This window comes from Chenopodium album, chromosome 5 (assembly GCF_948465745.1).
Source record: "Chenopodium album chromosome 5, dcCheAlbu1.1, whole genome shotgun sequence".
NCBI classification, from domain to species: Eukaryota; Viridiplantae; Streptophyta; class Magnoliopsida; order Caryophyllales; family Amaranthaceae; genus Chenopodium; species Chenopodium album.
In genome coordinates, this window is record NC_137838.1 from 36,977,835 (window position 1) to 36,998,331 (window position 20,497).

A 20,497-nucleotide genomic window follows, 5' to 3' on the forward strand; every position below is an offset into this window, starting at 1 on the left:
CGTCGAAATTTTCGACGACTATAAAGTTGTAACGATGATCCAAGCTGTCGGTACTTTATCGAGGATCTAAATCTATCCCTACTTAATGAATTGATGATCAAATCTGTTGACAATATCAAAATTTCAAACTAGCGAATTTTAGATAGTTGTTGTAATTGTAATGCAAGAGCATTTTGAAAAAATTTCAAAAACTTTTGGTGAAAAAACTATCAACAATTATATGACTACAAAATTTTAGGACCCGTACTTGGAATTGGTTGGAACCGGCTCCTAAAATTCGGATCCGGAATTGGAATTGGTTCAACCGGGTCCTAAAATTTAGGAATTGGTATTGGAACCACCGGGTACCGATTTCGGATACCCACTTATGTATGTAATTGTTAAAATATAATACAAATTATAATTCTTATTTAGCTAAGTTAATTTTTATCGCTTAATACTTATATTTATTTATGCATTAAGCTATTTTTATTTATGTTAGGTAGTAATAATACTTTTTTAATTTACAAATAAGATACATTCTACACATTTTAATTATTTAAAATTTATTTAGTTTAGCATATATTAAGTAACCGGGTACCCAACCGGTTCCGGTTCCAAAAAGTTGAGCATTGAAATTGAAATTGGAATTGGTTATAACCGGGTCCTTAATTTATTACCCGGAATTGGAACCACCGGGTCCAATTTCGGTTTCGGACCCGCCGGTTCCTAACCGGTTCCGGTTCCAATTCCGGGTACCCGAAATTTTGCTCACCCCTGATGGATAATGATATACCTGTCGAGATACAGTGAAAAAACCAATAATGGATTTAAGTAAATAATTTAAATCAATGTGAAAGTAGTTTGTGAATGTATTTATCATATTGGAGTTACAAGAAAGCAAGAGGAAAATGTTATGAATCAATTTTCTAATTTTTTTTCAAGGCTAATTACTACAAATGGGAGATGTCAAGATTACTCAAGAAATATAAGGTGATTCATTTTAGCCAAACCAATTCACGTCTTGCTAATAATGGCCTTTCGGGATCGATCCAAAGATTGCGATGTCGAGCCATGTTTGAGGCTCTTCAATACACCGATGAAATTAAATTCCTCGCAAAAAAATTTATAAAGACTCTTCGAAGAAACAATAATCCTTATATCGCACTGCACCTAAGGTATGCCTGTTCCTTTTATCCGTTTCTCAATTATTTTACTTGTTACTGTATCTCTATATTTATTTTAAGTCTTGATAAATATATCATTGAAAGAAATATATATACATATTAGACATATGATGTGTTTATTTAAAACATTACGCTAAAGATGTTATGTTGATAACAATAATATTGAAGATTTTTAACCTTTGTTGAAAATAATATTTATTACTAACATTTTAATTCGAAATTAATATCATAATAAACATGGCATTAGAGAGGTTGGATTTATGTTTTTTTTTAGTCTCATTTTTTTTTAAAAATTGAAATTACATAGTACAACAAAGATATCACAAAACCTACCACTAAAGATGTGTTGTAACAATTGAAGTTAGGTATGAGAAAGACATGCTTGCTTTCACGGCTTGCACGCACAACCTGACTTCTAAGGAGGCTAGAGAGCTTACAAGTTTGAGGCGTCACACAACACATTGGAAAGAAAAAAAAATCAATGGTGAAAACATGAGACTACAAGGAGCATGTCCAATGACACCAAGGGAGGTTGCTATCTTCTTAGAATCCTTAGGCTTTCCAAACAACACTATAATTTATATAGTAGCAGGTGAGATATATGGTCATAATGGACTTGAACCTTTACGAGCAAAGTATCCAAACTTGTATGATCACATGAGCTTATCCATTGAAGATGAAGTGACATCTTTTAAAGATCATAGTAATAAACTTGCTGCTATCGACTATATGGTTGCCGTTGAAAGCGACATATTCATTTATACTTATGATGGACATATGGCTAAAGCAGTGAAGGGTCACAGGATGTATGAAGGATTTCGGAAGACTATTAGTCCTGACATGTATGTCATTTTCACTTACATTTTTCATATGAGTACACACTACACACACACACATATATATATATATATATATATATATAGAGAGAGAGAGAGAGAGTTAATTATTGATAAAACATAAAGAACATTTTTTTTTTCTTTTGCAGAAAGAGGTTTGTGAAGCTTGTTGATCAATTGGATAAAAAAGATATATCTTGGAAAGATTTTTCTTCAAAAGTAAAGCGCATACAAAAAGGAAGGATAGGTTCTCCCATATATAGAAGAGTTGGGCCTAACCAAAGAGAAGAAGAGAATTTCTATGCAAATCCGTATCCCGGATGTATATGTGAAAAGTCTAGATGATGTTAGATTCAAACAGTATTAGAGGAGTCAAAATGGTTATAAATTATAATGAAAAAACAATTAATTTATGCAAGAAAAACTAAAGCTGAAACTGGAAATATAAGTGTGTTAAATAGTCCTTAGGATGGAGATGAATTGGTAGTATCTTGAGTTCTAGCTCAATTGTTCCTAATACTCACAACACTTAACTAGCCTTAATATATTGAGAACACTTGCCAAATTATTTAAGTATTCATGCTCACTTACAACATAATTAGACTAATTGCACCAATCCTTATCATATCATGTTCTTCAAGTCTTGGAGTTTAACTTGATTAAGAACTTCAAATAACTTTCTTAATCTTCATTAAGAGGCTAGAAAAACTTCAATACTTGGAATATATGTTTTTGCACATAGAAAACTAATTATAATACCAAACAAGAAGCAACTATCTCAAATATACTTCATCACTTTAAGATAAGACTTTCAATGATTATTGTAGAGTATAGAGTTAGTTATTGATATATTTGGGTGAAAGAGATATTACGATCCTAATATCAAAAGATAGGAAACAATCTTCCTAAAAGATATAATACCATAATTATTAATCCTAAAGATATATTATCTAAATAACATCTTAACATATATAAATCCTAATAAGTATATAATTCTCCTGATAATATCTAGGAAAAATATATCACACATATATTTTCCATTATCTCATATCTATAACACCATCCCGCAATCGTAACAACAGTAAAAACAACCGTTGTGATTGGAAATTTGTCATTGTGTTGAAGCCGAGATGCACTACTTCTTGATGTCACCTTCAATTTTCTATTTTTACTAAATAATGAGAACGTTTATCTTTTTTGAACTAATCAATCATTAAAAAAGATGATTAAAAAAACAAACTTTTGCATCCATGACTCTTTGCTAGTCTCCGTGGTCTTCTGTCACGTCCCTTTTCTAGATTTTATGGTCTTCTGCAACATCCTTTGCTACTGTTCATTTTTTTGCTTCCACATCCATTCTTATCTGAATATCCTTGCCTTGTCGTCTCAAGGTATAATGTCCAGTCGTCTCAAGGTACAAGGAAACCAATATCCTTGTCTTGTCGTCTCAAGGTCAAGGAAACCATACCCTGTCTCAAAGCATAAGGAGAACTAATATATAATTTAAAATCTTGTCTCACGACTCATGGAGAACCAATAAGTCTTGCGTCAGGATAAAAGAAAGTTGAAAAGTCTTTTTTTATTTTTAATTTTTTTAAAAATAAAGCTCAAAGGTTAAGGCCCTTTGTTTTCACCACATCAACAACAGAAACTAACAAAAAAAAATCACCTTAATCTCATTCTTAAAGAGTGACAAAAGCCACGCATGATGTAATTACATCAAGTCATCACCAAGCAAACATTAGATGCTTAAAGAGCCTTCAATTGCGGAAGTATTAAAACCATTAATATCTTTGGCTAAAGGTTTATCCCACCAGTGGGCTTAATATTCTAACCCACCGGCATGGGAATTTTTTTTTTAACTCTCCCAAAATCTATCCTGCTCTTGATACCATGACAAATTTGGGGCGGTAGAGATAATAGAATGACTTGATTATTATTCATCAATAGGCCCAGTATTTATACAAAACCTAAGATCATAAGATCGAAAACAATCTTCCTAAAAGATATACTACCTTAACTATAAATCCAAAAGATTTTACTCTTCTAACTATATAGTTTACTCTTCTAACTATATATAGGGATAGTATATCACATATATATTTATCGATGTCTCATATCTCTAACAGAGCTTAGCTCTAGTGCAAAGAAGAAGAATTATTAGAATGCAATGAAATTTTTCTTCAAATTAAGGAAGCTAATGCGCCACTAGCCACATTACAAAGGTTTTTTTGGGTTGTGTAAGGAGGGTGTGCCCATCATAGGGATCCTTCTCCTTATATGCCCATAGAACTTTAAAATCCTAGGACTTTACACTTGTTAGGGTGTATTAGGATTTGAATTCCTGACTGCTTGGGGGACCTTGAATTAGAGTTGATCGTATCGTTATGCTTTTTTGGCAGGAAACAAGTAAGGAGTCGCCAATGAGTTTTACGAAAACTCATAAACCTCGTTCATACCTTTCTCCCAAGTTGATTTCAAGGGGTATTTAGCACGAATCGTAAGTTTACCCATGCCCAAATTGGTCTGCGTGTACCAGAAATGAGTTCGGGAGCGAGGGAACCAATGTAATTAACGTTCCCTTTAAGAGAAATCGATATCCTAGCCCTAGTGCGGCCTCTACTAGCTCTTCTGTTTTTCACAATTTTATCACCAACCAATATATGCTATGTCATACTGTAGGGAATTATAGGTACTACGCAGCAGAAATAACATGAATCATATTCATACAGTACCTAATCCCAAGATCTAATGCATAACACATAAAGAACATATAATCGTACCTTTGAAGCGTGATTCCACGTGCGATCGAGCAAGAACAATGGGAGATAAAGAACCCCAAGCGTGATTCCTCTACTTAGTCCACGAGCATGGATTAAACCTCCACTAATGCTAGTTAGTTGTGACTGAACACTTCAATCAACCTTCAACGGAGATTTGAGCCACGAACACACCACAACACCACCCACGCGCCACCACACGCACCACCCGGGGAGGAGGGCCGTATGGACAGGGAGGAGAGAGAGAGGGCCGAGTAGAGAGAGAGAGTTAGGGTTTTTGGGAAACCTGGTTGCTTGTGTGACAATTCACTGCATGTCGATTGTTCTGTCATGCAACCCTAGGCATGGTTTATATTTATAGATCATATCTAGAAATAAAACCATGTCAAGTCCAAAACCCATTAGACTCTTCTAACTATCCAAGCCCAATTATCAACATGGTATGTCATGAACTCATGAGGCCCAATAATGGGCCTCTAACTTGTTTAACCCAATACTCTTATGTGTGACCTTGTAGGATCCACTCTATAAGGCTTTGGGCCATTAAGCTAGCCCAAAGATCAATTGTCATATCTAGCACCAAACATTGATGACCCTATAAAATGAACTTATTATCTCCATAATAGTGATCCTTGATATATCTAGTAATTGCACTTATCGAAGACACAACTCCTTCAATCTCCCACTTGTCTGAGACAAGTGCGCAATATTCAAATTCCTTAAGTCAATGTGTGTCGATTTGATAATATGATTGCATCTCATGTCGTGATCATATTAGTCTACAAATCTTTTCTTGAAATACTGAGTGAGATTCACAGAACAAATGATTACTATGTAATGCATTTGAGCACGGCCATGCATTTTCTGAATTCTCCCTCTTCAAGGGGCCAAGACACATTCCTAATTAAATAGGTAGACTCAATCCAATCTTGTGGCAACCAAAGCTCCCACTCAACTTCTGAAATAACCGGGAAACACCCTTTATAATCTCCAGTTACGGGCAGGCGTTTGAGTGTACCACAGCCATAACATCCATTGAATGAAATTAATGTTCCACTCATGTCAAAGGAATCCACTAATATATCCGGAAGTTCTATACTTGAACTTCAAAGTAGGTCAATAGTTCGATCATGCATCATTCATGCAAATCCATGTGATTGACCGAGCTTCACTACGCTCCTATAGCCCATGAAACTGCGCTATCCAATCAATCTTACATGCTAGTCCATTAATTGAAATCATTTATGTCCACTTTAATGATTTCGAACTAGGAACTTAAATAATATATGAATTTAGTTCACCTGTGGGGTTTCATTCACCAGGTCATCAATCTGATGAGCCCATCAATTCATAATTATTTTGGACATTTTATTTAATCTTGAAACCACGATTAAATAAGATTGAAACTTTGTTTCAATTGATAAACATAATTCTGCAAATGAATGTATTACATATGTAACTTGTTTTTCTCCAAAAACAAATACAACTTCTAATTACATCATTTGCCTCAATCCAGTTTCATTAGCATGTTTCTCATGCTTTGGAAATGGAAGGGGTTTACTAAGAAGAGTTTATGAGACATTCTCATAAACATGAATTTTGCAATTTCTAAATTTTATAATCATTTTCATCTCCATACACTAAGAATTTTCCTTCGTCCTTTCGCAAGGAACTTTGGAATTTCTAATTTGTATTCCAACGTTATATTGGATTTTGATTGAAATCTATCATCACTTGTTCTAAAAACACGTGAATCAAATAGATGAGTATAGACCATGATATGCATGATGCATCCTTTGCATATTGCATGAGGATCATCACTCAACACCTTAATTTCATCAACCTTTCTCAAAGCATTGAATCATTAAGCAATGTGCCATGTTACATGGGATTGAAACTCATTTCAATATAATGTTGAACCTTATAAGAATCTTATCAATATAAGCTTCTTAACCAAACTCAAACATCCTTCGAGACCTATCACTATAGATCTTGAATCCCAAATGTACTCATCATGCTCTTCAAGGTTTTTCATACAAAATGCACTACCCACCACTTGACTCTTCAAGCAATGAATAATTTTCTCTTTATACTAGACCAAGAAGACTTCATAACTCCCACTAAACATCTTGTACACACAAGACCTTTTCTTCATTTTGCGAGAACATCAAACAATTTGATTTACTCACAAAATTAAGAACACTAACTCCATGATGCTATGAATCCCTGGGATTATTGGATCTTCAAACTTTTGATTGTATCATATACAAATCTTCTTTCATGAACAATTTCAAGAAAGCGTTTTGAAATCCATCTACCAAATCTCATAAGGTAGTAATCACTAAAATATCTTTAATAGATCTTTGCAACATGACTAATATAAAGTTTTCATCGTAGTCATAGTCATACTATGAATTAGTTAAATCCTTTAATAAGTCTTTGCTTTAGTTAGAAAACATTTTTCTTTCTTATCTGTTTTGCTTATAATGGGTCTCGCCCAATTAGGCAAATTATTCAAGTGTCATACACTTGCTTACAGATATAGAATCTATTTCAGATTTCCTGGTTTTTAAACCACTTGGAGTCATTACTTGTCAAATCATCTTTGTTACTTGCATAATCATCATGTTCCAAAATGAATATTTTAGAACTCTTAATCAATATGAAATCATATTTCTTTGGCTAAGTTTTACATATGCTAGTCATCATTGTGGGTTTTGATGCAACAATTGAAACTTATACAACAACTTTGTTTAGTTTCAATGAGAAACGACAATTGAGGATGTGCACTTGGAATGTACTACCTTCGACACATGGTTATTATTCCCATTACACTTAATGAGACCATGCGTTGTCACTTGTAACATGAGGTGAATCATGCTCATATTGTTGCTTTGATTCGATTACTTCTCAAATTTCTTCAAGATTTTCGAAATCACTTTTCTTGAACTCTTTCAAGGCTCTCGAACTTTTCGAGATTCTTATACTCCCACTTGCCTTTTTGAGGAGGCACTTTTAGCATAGGGTGAACCAACCATGGTTTGAACCATGTTTGTTTGTTTCTTTTCTCGAACTCTTTCAAGATTTACACTACTCCCACTTGACCTTTTGGAACAATTTCCATAAGGGCACCTACTTGAGAAACAAACATTTTGTGCTAAGTATGATTTGTGTAGTAGTACCTAGTGATCTGTATAGGAATTGATCGTGCATTAAACGATTTAATACAACTTTTAATCCTTGCTTTGTAGAAAGACTTTATAAGAACTCTTCTTATCCATATCACATATGAAACCTTTGCTACAATTTGATTTACCCTATGTTTCTTTGTTTAGTTTTGTAGCTTATCTTAAAAGTATATCCCTTGAACAATGGTTGGAAGATAGGTAATTTTCATCCATTATCAAAATATATCTCATATAGATTGATAGCTCCCTTCATAAACACTTCACAAGGTTTTCTTTCGAAGTTTGTCGTAAAACGATTTCACAACTCTTGGATGTTCATCAAGGTCTTGGCTTAAATTTTCATTATTACGATCATATTGCAATATTTTGAATGTGTTTCCAAGTAAATGTCTTGACTCAAATTTTCACAATTACAATCATATTGTAATGTAATCATTATCTTGTCAAGTTGATACTGAACTTCATACTGAACATTTTGAACTTTTCAAAATTTTCACTTCCATGCTTTAACTAGGCATAAATAGTGATCATATCACAAATGAAGTTTTATTGTGCGTCTCTAGTCTTTGAACCTTTGGTTTTCTTACATTGATATGTATTCGACCTTGAGTTCTCATCATCATTTCTCTAAATGGTGACTTTGTCAATAATTTCAAATTAGAATGATATTTACATATATCAATGGATTCATAATCCAATGATATTGAAAGTCCATCCCTTTGGATCTTCAGCATGTAATGTTCATTTTCATTCGAATTTTTGACATTTTAGAGACAATTCATATATAGAAATGGTTTAGTTATTTCTATCATATAGAACTTTGAACCTATTTAGCAATCTCAAAACACATTATAACTCAATGAAGCATAGAATAACATTTATTCCACGTTTTTGAATCTTCGATGCTTAGTCACTACTAACATTGAATGGTGTTTTGATGATGGCAAGAATGAATAACATTTATTTAATTCTAGCCAATAACAAGGTAAGGTGAAATATAGGTTCTACTTGTAAAGTTGCAACTTTTGCTTCAAGACTTGTAGATTCTACTAGTGAAGTAGCAACATTTGCTTCTAAACTTGTAGATTTATTTCTCCCTTAGCCATACTTCTTCATTTAGTTTAACCTCATTCTCAATGAGAGAACTAAACAAGACATCATATGTCCAAGAAGTATCAATGTGCTAAATCAATTTCTATAATATACTTCTTAAATTGGAACATTTCCATTCTTTTACCTTCCAACTATATGAGGTAGTTTCTAATCAATTGGAATTGGTCCATTTAATTTGAAACATTTGTTGTTCATAACAACTTTTAGCATGTAAGTAGTTCTAGGTTTGAGAAGTAGCAACTTGTTTGCATTTCTTGGCCCATAACTTCTTAATGCAATCCTCATATATTCCTAAACCTTTCCCATTTGAGCCACTTAGAACACTTCTCTTAGGTTCAAAATGATGCTTTGCTTAACTACTTTAAGCACATTTCATGATTTTGCTAAGTCTATTAAATCATCATTCATATTAAAGTTTAATCAACTATTTAACTCTTATATAAAGTGGATGAAGAATAGCGTCATTTGATCAACTTTTGATCATAGAAATTTCCAATCACTTTCTTATATTCAATCATATTGAAGATAAGAGATTTTATTGGACTTCTATACTTGTCTTTTAGAGGGTTTGTACCTCCCATCTCATTATATCCCTTGAAACACTTTTCAAAATGAAGATGTGTTGGCATTTTACTCAAACATTTTGAATAAAACCAACCTTAGACATGTGACATGGATTTCTAAAACTTGCCTTTTAGAACCATCTTAGCAAAATTGGAATATAGGTTTATGGATTATCTTTTAAACTTTTGAGAACGTTTCTCAACTTTATTTTCAATCGAGGAGATTATATATAATAATAAAATTAGAACGACATGTTACTTGTAAGTAAACGCAAAATTCAATTATGTTTAATAAAAATTTAAAGTGCCATAAGCGAATTATATTGGCAACTTTAAAGCATTTATTCAATTGATCCCTATTGAATAAAATGATTCCAAGATCCTTTATTTGTGCAACGATTGACCGGACTTTGGCCCTACCATCAACCATTACATTTTCAAGGTGAGTAAACTCTTTACTGATTACAACTCTTGTAATTCTTGGTTGAATAATTAACCATCACATGTTTAATTATTACCCTTAGCTTCAAGGTTCTAAACGCTTTAGGTAACCTTGTTGAATATAACCAATTAAAAGTGTAGAATGAGGTCCTACCCCCACTTCCCCAAGATATATTATGACACTCTGCTGAGGGCCGACCTATCATAAACGATCGAAGGTTTCGTCGGGTTTTCAATTGGAAAAGCTGCATCAATATTACTGGGATCTAGATTTATTATGTTGTGATTATTTAGTGAACTCTAGCGCATCATCAAGTGTAGGGAATAATTCAAGCCTTTAAATCCCACTAGCTTGAACCCCACTGTGATCATACACTAAAGTACGGTGGCGTCCAAAAGGGAAGAAGATAGAGCAAAAGAGTCGCCAACAAGTTTTTAAGGAACTTGTAAACCGTTCACGAGGTGAAGGTTACACCCCTTAACGATCCAAGAGATCGTCAACTCCATAAGGTCATGAACCAAATAAGGGTTCGGGGATGATGGTACAAATCCAACCTAAAAGAGATTGAACCTGCCCTAATAATAGGCCTCTACTTTATTCTACTCGTATTCATGTGCGCTTTCTGATTAACATGCAATCAATAGGTTTAACCCCAAACCTGTTTAATCTATGTTGGTTGAATTTTAATGCACAAATAAACTATTATTGGCGACCACTTGAATTATAATCACAATTAACCTAACAAGATTATTAATATCTTATTAAGCGTGATTGCAAATACCAATTCCCTTTAAGCACGCAATAAAGGTGATCAAGCAATAACAATATAAAATAATATGTGTCAAGCAACATAATAAATAATCAACATCATTTATAATAATAATATCAATCATAATTATAATCATGTTAAAGCATAGCAAGATCCTAGGCATGATACTAACAAGATTAATAACAAACCCTAGCATGTCACTAAAAAATAAAAATCAAAGCTTTAGTCCTAACATGATACTAACAATCATAAGTATTAGGAAGAGAATAAAAGGTATCATAGCAATCATACTTAATATTAAAGTTACCCTAGACATGATACTAGGAATTTATAATAACAATCTAAGCATGATATCTACATCATAATATCAATAAAACCATTAAAGTACTTACTTGGATGCCTCGTACCTCTTTCTAATAACAAAATACACGCGTTAGTAACTTCAAGGAAAATAATAATCAAAGCAATCAAATTAAATAATTGAAATAGAGATTTGGGACCAAACCCTCAGAAATTAAAACCTTTCACGTCTAGGGCGAAGGCAACTTCGAATATGGCTAGGCGTATCAAGATCTTGCGAATGCGGAATTTTGTATTCGAGAAAACAAAGTTTTAGAAAAGAAAAAATGAATGATTTTAAGAAGAGAATTGAAGATTCTTGGTGAATGAATATTGATAATACGTCCATCAAAACGGAGTTTTTGATACGATATTTATAGAGAAAATCATCCAAAAAAGATAATTTATCAAAACAGAGTCTGAAGACCACAAAACCACTTTGGCGCCAGGTCCAGTGGCTAGCGCCAGGCGCCAATGCTGGCGTCTGGCGCCCAGGCCTGGGGTTGGACGCCAAATCGGCTTTCAACGCGTTTTCGAAAATCTGATAAACTTACCGTACTGGAAGATAAAATAATATAATTTCAGTCGAAAATGCTATTTGATCTAATTAAAACTCTGAAGAGTCCTAATTGAATTAAGAATGATAAGAACCTTCTAGAATGTTCTAGAAGACTAAAAACCATTCCTAATTGCATTAGGAATGATAAATTATATTAGGCCCTCCCCTAGATCATTAGGCCGTACTTAAAACTCAAATCGGGCCCAGTTTAGTAAATTGGCCATAAATTCCTCAATATTCATCGGAATTGGGCTTATAATATATCGTTGGAAGGGTCTTTGCAAGCCCCATCCAACTACACAACTATTGGACCCATATCATGGACCAACCAACTGGGTTGGCTGTTTTCTTAAAATAAAGCTTTCAAAAACAGAGAGAAGAGAAAAAGAAATAAAACTTTCCGCAACACTAGACCTTTCCACACTTTCGTTTCATTCGATTATGATTCGACGTGAAAGGCACTCATCACCGGGTTTGGTTTTGGGGAGACACAAATGGGTGTCTACAGAAGCCCCCACTTTGACTGAGTTTGGAGAAACGCGAGTTTCGAAAACGAAAGCCAAAGTATCGATAGGGACGGAGAATGATTCAGAACGTTCTGCGATCCTAAATCAATCTTGTAACGCCGATACCTGCAAAACTAGCATTAGTTAAACAGATAAAAGAGTTAAGAAACGCGTATCTTGCACCGTCGAGCACACGTCTCTGAAAGTAACCACATGTTGCCGCTTTGCTGTTGTTTTGACGACCTCCTACAAGCTAGAGAATGTCATTCCGCTTGAAAACTGCTACGCCTTGTAACTGCTTCCAAATTAGAAGATTGCTTCGCCTGAAACTATCTTCTCCGCTGTGATAATATTCCACGTCCAAGGGAATATCATCGAAAATTATTTCTCTTGAAATAATTCTCATCCGCATTATGATCGTCTTCCATGCCTCTGGAATTATGATCGAAGACAATTTCGCCCTGAAATTACCTTCAGTTGTATGTGACAACTTTCCGCAAGCTAGGGAATGATGTCAAAGACATCTTCTCTTGAAGTCATCCTTATTTGATGCGATAATTTTCCAAAGGAAAATACCGAAGATCCACGCCTGTCGATCTTTAAAAGTTCGCCTGAACTTTGCTTTTGCTATGCCTGTACGTCGGCGCTCTTTGCTCTTGAACCTGTATGTCGGTGTCCTTTGCTCTTGAACCTGTATGTCGGTGCCTTTTGCTAATGAACCTGTATGTCGGTGCTTTTTGCTAATGAGCCAATGCTTAGGCGCTTTAAGCTTAGTGAGACGATCTTTTATCAGGTCGATCACTTTACGTAATCAAGCCAATTACCTAATCATGTCAAATTGCTTAGAGGGACTAACTAGCGTACCAAGGAACCCAAAATATGTTGCAGAAAGCTAGCACAACCCCAACAGGTGGCTGGCTGCTTTGGCGTCGCTGAAAAACAATCAGCGCCAGCCTTATGGCATTAGCGCCATGCGCTGAAATTGGCGTCTGGCGCCAAGCACAGAATGTGACGCCAATGCCTAGGGACTGGCGCCAGCACGGTTTCTTCTTTAAATTCAATTTTTCGTTTTATTTCTTGCTCTGTTCGTCGCGAAACAGCCCGAGAGAAGTCCGAAAACTTCAATTGATCATTGCTCACTCATTTCTCAACCAAATTTGCTCAAATTTGTTGCAAATCAAAGCTCTTCTCATCCATATTCCCGACCTATGTAAGTTTTCCTCCAACTCACACCGGTTTTTATGAATTTTTGGCATGTTCATTCACGAATTTCATGAAAATTCGAAACTTACAATGCTCAATTTGCTTTGTTTATCAAGTTTTATGCCATGAAATTGCTTGTTTATGTTTTTATATTGCTTTGGGAGTAATTTGAGACTTGTTTGACTCAATTTGGTGAAGAAACGAGCAATCCGCCATTGTTGGACCTCTTAAGGTCGTGAAGAACAATGTGGCTTGTTCTTGATGTTTTTACTGGCAATTCTTGTTCAATTTGTCGCAATAATCACTATAGTGTTGCAAGAAATTGTTTGATTGCTTGAAAATATGCTGTCATGCTCAATTTGAATTTGTGCTCTGTTTTAGTACTACGTACGCTGTTTTTGCGAACATAGTATCATGAGGCTAGGCGAACCTTAGATACTATAGAACCTTAATTTATGATGATTCTGCACAATGTAGCATGGCTAGACAAAGAGGCTCAGGTTCACGGTCCCGAAACACTAGACGGGAGCATGAGCCCGTGGAGGACGACACTACACCGTCCACTTCGCTTGGTCGGTTCCCAGAGTGGGATGAGCAGACCTTGTTCTTTGCCCCCGTCCACCACATTTCCGAAAGGGTGAGACGGGGAACCAAGCCTGGGAGGACACGACATCACGGCTCTGGCTGTGATGGTCTAGGCGATTTGTATAGGATGCACATCGCCAGAGATCGAGAAACGAGACTCCTATGGGAGTCTTGCGGACTGGTTGCCTTGTTCGAGACCTCCGAGGCTATGGTTGCCTCCAGCGGGGGTCACCACGTAGTACGCGCTCTGGTGGAGTTCTTCTGGGACACCACCAACAATTTTCATTTTCCATGGGGCGAGATGATGGTCACTCCTACAGACTTCAGTCTCATCACAGGACTGGAGTTTTCTTTTGTACCGCTGCCATTCGACGGCGGCATCGATGTATTTTCTCCAGAGGTCGAGGAGCTGTTGGGGCCGATTGCTGTTCGAGCCCGAGCTGAGGTCGAGACGACTCATTTCAGCGCTAGAGGGATTCGCCGCTCGACGCTGGCAGCGGCTCTTGATGACGATGCAACCACCCGAGAGCAGCGGGTGCGCATCTTTGTGCTGATGTTGTTGTCAGGGACACTCTCCCCTGACAGCAGTAGTAGGGCATTGCTTTACTACCTCCCTGCTATTCGCGATCTCCAGCGGATCGGGACTTATGACTGGGCCAGCTTGGCCTACACTGACTTCGTTCGCGCACTGAGGGACTCGTGTCGCCATCGGTCCTTTAGGACGAACGTTGCTCTGTCTGCTTTCTGGAAAGTCGTAGAGGTAAACATTATTCCCTATAAAGTTTAGCCCTATATGTTAGGCAGCATTTACTCATGCTTTAGCTTTTTTGTAGATCTGGTTCTACGAGTATTTTCCTTCCATTGCGCCGGCGAGACCATCGCCGAGGGGGTATCCGGTGAGCGCCTCTTGGGGCGGCCACCATGTTGACCTGTCTACTGCACGTGTCCGGAGTCGGATCATCTCGGTACGACTTTTAGTGTTTATCTTGCTCTTCTGTGATGTTTTAGACATGTTCTTACCCGATTGGTATTTTTATAGGGACCTGAGGTAGTATACCGACCATGGGGTGGTTGGACAGTCCCTGGATTAGCCGCACGGTACTCTGCTGAGCGCCGCTACTTTCTGGGGACCTACGGAGCGGTTGTGTACTTAGGAGAGAGAGTTGCTAGACAGCACTTCTCCGGTGCTTTTGTCGTTCCTGCTCCTCCACCACGTCACATGTTCGACGAGAGAGAGTTGTCGAGCATGGCTGAGGAGTCCGGTTCCCTCTGGCGGTCCCATGTGATCCTTGGGCGGAGTTATGCTGAGGAGCTACTTCCTTTGTTGGCTCCAGCCCCTGTACCGGCCGAGGATGTGAGGGTAAGATCCTTAAATTTTTGTTTTTCGGTGAGTAGCCCCCAAGTAATACCTTGCTGATTTCTTTCTGTTTCATCAGGATGGTCCCACTGAGTTTGCGCCACCTCGTATGTTCATCCACTACCAGGGGATGTACGGGCCGATCGAGGAGATGATTTCTCCGGCTCCTGAGGGCGAGCGCTTTGTGGAGCGGTTGATTCCTCGTCACCAGACTAGGGTAAGCCTAGTTCTAATTCAGAATCTTGTATTCAGTTATCATGCATTTTACTGACTTAACTTTCCTTGACAGTTCTCACGCGAGGTGGTTTCGGCTATGACACGATGCATAGATGCCTTCCGGAGCCAGCTCGTTCGGATGAGGAATGCAGCTACCTGTCGTCGAGACGACACTGTCCGAGAGGTAACTTTTCTTTACTTATTATATCTGCATTATGGCTTGTTTTTACCTTGCTTCTGATTTAATTCTTTTTTCAAGGTCAGCCGATTGCTTCTCACACCCGTACGAGGCCTGAGGGGCGGAGAGAGCCGGCGAGGTCTAGCTCAAGACGTCGTCGCACTTCGTCCGGAGGTAGAGGTGGTCGTTCTGAGGCTGCTCGAGCCGACGTTGCTGAGGGCTCAGGGTCTTCTTCGGAGGGTGCTCCTGCTGCACCGGTAGGAGAGGCTACCTCGGCTTTCAGAGGTGGTGGGGTGCACGAGGTTGGCTCGTCATCGCAGCAACCTCCGCGGTCTCAGCCTCAGGTTGACCTTGGCTGGAGCGGTCCTGTTTTGAGTTTCCCTCCTCCTACGGAGGCTGGAGCTGGTGCTGAGGCCGGAGCTGGTGGAGAGGTGACTCCTCGGACGGCGTAGTTTTATGGCATGATGGGCCTACGTCCTCCGGCGCTGTAGTTTGCTTCTGTATTTGTTTTTTTATTTTGACTTTTTATAGAACTTTGCCTTTGACTTATTATTTAGACACTTTGTACTTTATTTATCTATTATTATGTTAGTGTGTGTTAGTGTGTGCAAGTGTGATAACAATTTTGCGCAAAAATTCCGTCACTTTAATTATTGATGGAGGGTATTATCCGACTCTCTCCCCTAAAAAGAAAATAAAAAGGAAAAAATAAAACGGAGAAAAAAGCTGATCTTTAAAAATTAATATAAAATTCAAAAAGAAATGAAAATTAACTAAAAATAATTTGCTATATTTAATTAATTAAGAAAAGGATAGAAAGATATTTAGAAGAAATTAAAACGGGGCCCTAAAGTCATTAACCGACTCCAATTTAATATCAAAACGCAAACTGAGCACGCGCGGCCGTCCTGCTGACTTGGCGCCAGCTGGTGCTAGCCTGTGGCGCGTGGCGCCAGGCGCTATACCTAGCGTGTGGCGCCATAAGCTGTTGTGTGACGCCAATATCGGGGTTTTGACGCCAATGGACGCTGACTCCGTATTTCATTCAGATTGAAATTCCTCATAATTTGTGCATAAATAGCCCCCAGCTCACCCGATTCTTCTCATAATTTCATCGAAAAATATTCTTCTCTTTTAGAAAAAATAATAATCATCATGTCTTTAGCCACTAAAACCTTCACCCAATATTCTCATGAATGGTGTCGATCTCTTAATGCTAAAGAAAGAAAAGAATTGGATTTATTTCACTTGGGGGGAATTTTTGGCATTAAAGGGGTAGATCTAGACATAGACTTCATACATACCGCTTTAGAATATTGGAATATTGAAACACATTGTTTTAGAATAGGGTATGATGAAATTAGCCCTTTGCCAGAGGAATTTGGCGCTATTTTAGGCTTCCCTGCAATAAACCTGGTAGTAATCCCTAGAGTAGATGAATATTACTATAAGGATTTTGAGCGCTTCTTTAACTTGAAGGAAAGGGATTTATCAAAAATAGTAGATGGCAATGTAATGAACTTGAAAGAATTCGCACGCTATTATTTTGATAAACCGCTTTCTGGATCTTTTCACATATATAGAAGAAGGGCGTTCTTATTCTGCATGCTTAATCAATATTGTCTTAGTAGTGGTAAAATTAATGATGGACAATCAATTATAACCACTGTGCTAGAACAGATTGAATCAGGGAGAAATCCAATGCCATTGATAGTTGGAGAGACTATGCATAGTCTAGATGAATTGAAAAGGGACCCAAAAGCACCTCTTCGTGGCTCTCCAATTTTATTACAGGTAGAAAAATAATATTTTTAATTATAGAAATTTAAAAATATATTTTTGTATTGTAATATTAATTTATTTGCATTGAATTTTTTTTTTTTTTTTTTTTTTTTTTTTTTTTTTTTTTTTTTTTTTTTTACAGATGTGGCTAATGGAGAGGCTAGGATTAATTAGCCCTCCGGACGACATTGAAAATTATACGCCCACTTGCTTTGTGAGAAGAAAGAAGCGCATTCCAAAAATTGGGCGCCATGGGTGGAAGAAAGTCTTTGAATCATGTGATTTCGCTATCAAGTGGGTCATCCCATGGTGGAAAATAAAAGGGATGGTTGGTGTTAACAAGCAACCTTTCTGCCGTCTTCCAAGCTTGTCTCGCATGACATATTATTATCCGTGCAGGGTAAAGAGACAATATGGCTTGCTTCAAAATATTCCTTCCGGGGATCTTCGTCCTCCCTATGAGTATCCCATATCTCAAGAAGTAGATAAATTTGACACTTACTGGAGCGCTAGACCTTTATGGGAAGTGATTACCCAAAAGGTTCCCCCTTCTTTACCTAATGATGTAAAGAAGTGGTTGTTGAAGAAATCTTCAATTGATCAAGGTAGAACTGATGTGAAGAATCGTCTAGGTGACAGGGTGACACCGGCCAAGGAACGCTTAGGTGCAAGAATCGAGTTCAAAACACCTACAATGCCTAAGAAGAAGAATACTACTAAAGACAAGGGGAAAAGGAAAGCTACAGACAAGAAGTGGTTCTGCATGGGGTGCTAGATGAGGGAGAAACAATCTATTCGAAAATTGAATGTAGGTCCTCTAAAGGATGCCTACTAGCTAAAGTAATGGATAAAGAGGAGGAAGCGGAAAAGAATTAGAAAAGGGCAAAGAAGGAAAAGAAAGACTAGAACATTGCTTAGCTTTAGATTTATTAGATTTGTTAATTTTTATTTAAAGTTAATTTATTTCAGCCTTATTTGAATTCCATTAACAATGTAATTTTATTTCATTAATGAAATTTCAGCTTTCAATTAAATTGTTACTTTAAATTTATTTTATTAAAGCAATGAAAAACCGAAAAAAATAAATTTCCAGAAATTCTTCGAGTACGGAAGTCGAAAATTTTCTGAAAAAACACCGAAATTCGCCTAGATTTTATGACTGAATTGGCGTCAGTAACTGCAGATTGGCGCTAGCTATTGAGATGTGGCGCCAGGTGCCAACTCCATCGTCTGGCGCTAATGGCTTTTGGCTGGCGCTAGACTCTGTTCTGTGACGCCAATAATTTTCCAACTTTTTGTTAACTTTTGTTGATTCTGGAACGCGGAGATATCGAAAAATAAAGTGGCCGCACCCGTAATGGGTTGCCTACGTATCCTTTCCTAAGAAATCAGGCCGAACGTAGCTCTCTTGAGTGTCCTACTCAAGTAATTATGGGCAGTATTTTTTAAGTTGGTCAAGATTGGTCATGTTTGAGAATTCATTGCCATCCATGTCAGTTAATTTTGCTGCACCACCTGACAGGATTGTTTTGACAATGTAGGGGCCAGACCAATTAGGTCTAAACTTTCCCCTTGGATCTAAAACATTTTTCCTTAACGCTTTTAATACCAAATCTCCTACTTTGATATTTCTTGTCTTGACCTTCTTATTAAAATGTCTAGCCATATGAGTTTGGTAACACTGAGTGTGATGTAGAGCTTCTAGTCGTTTTTCGTCGAGTAGGATCAATTCTTCATATCGTGCCCTAGCCCATTCGACTTCATCGAGTTTACTCTCTAGTGCAATACGTAGAGATGGTATTTCTAGTTCGACAGGTTGTACAACATCCATTCCATATACCAAAGAAAATGGTGTATTTCCTGTTGACGTACGGATTGACGTGCGATAACCCCACAATGCAAAGTGAAGCTTGTCAGGCCAATCCTTGTAATTTTCTGTCATTTTCTCGATGATAGTCTTTAAATTCTTATTATCTGCCTCGACTGCTCCGTTTGCTTGAGGTCTATAAGGGGACGAATGATGATGTTGGATACCATATTTATGTAGCAATTCTTCACATTCGGCTTGAAAGTGAGTTCCATTGTCACTTATCATTTCATGTGGGACTCCATAAAAATGATATTCCTCTCGATAAAGAGTGCTACATGTTTTGCAGTGAGTTTATCATATGATTGCGCTTCAACCCACTTTGTAAAGTAATCAATTGCTACTAGAATAAATTCGTGGCCTCCTGTCCCTGGTGGAGTGATCTTGTCGATTATTTCAATTCCCCATGTAGAGAATGGCCATGGTGATGTGTAGGTGTAGAGTAAAGATGGAGGAACGTGCTGTAAATTGGCATAAATTTGACACTTAGGGCATCTTTTCACATATTGATGGCAGTCCCTATTCATGGTAGTCCAATAATACCCTTCTCGCATTATTTTCTGGACTAACATTTTGCCATTTATATGAGTTCCACAGATTCCTTCGTGGACCATTCTCATTATTCTTTGTGCATCCACCTTCCCTACACATAGGAGAGCTTGACCTTTAGGTACCCTTTTATGTAGCTCGTTGTCTATGAGTACATATTGAGAAGCCAAAAGTCTCAAGGCTCGTTTTGTTCCTTTGTCAGCATGAGGAGGGTATTCTCCATTGGTGACGTAGTTGAGAATGTCTGTGTACCATGGTTCTTCTTCTTGTTCTTCATCTCCGTCTTTGACTGGGTCGTTGTCTTCTATAGCCTGTATATATGCTGGTTTGTGTCTTTTTTCGATAGTTAGAGGCATTTGCTCGATATCCGTGGGAATCCTAACCATTGAGGCTAATCTTGCCAAGGCATCGGCAAATTGGTTTTCTTCTCTAGGTAGATATGTGTATTCTACCTTCTCTAACTGATCGGTAAGATTTTCCAGATAGGTTTGATAAGGGG

At 37.3% G+C, this 20,497-nt stretch overlaps 1 protein-coding gene across 1 annotated transcript in view; it reads left to right on the forward strand.

Annotated features, from left to right (window-relative positions):
- The first annotated feature begins 1,658 nt into the window (after window positions 1-1,658).
- LOC145632831 (O-fucosyltransferase 28-like) overlaps window positions 1,659-20,497 on the forward strand; it is an 80,772-nt gene continuing 61,933 nt past the window's right edge. The window contains exons 1-2 of the mRNA XM_081685164.1: window positions 1,659-2,008; window positions 2,152-2,221. Of these exons, the coding sequence (XP_081541290.1) occupies window positions 1,659-2,008; window positions 2,152-2,221 (420 nt within the window). The remainder of the gene's footprint in view (window positions 2,009-2,151; window positions 2,222-20,497) is intronic.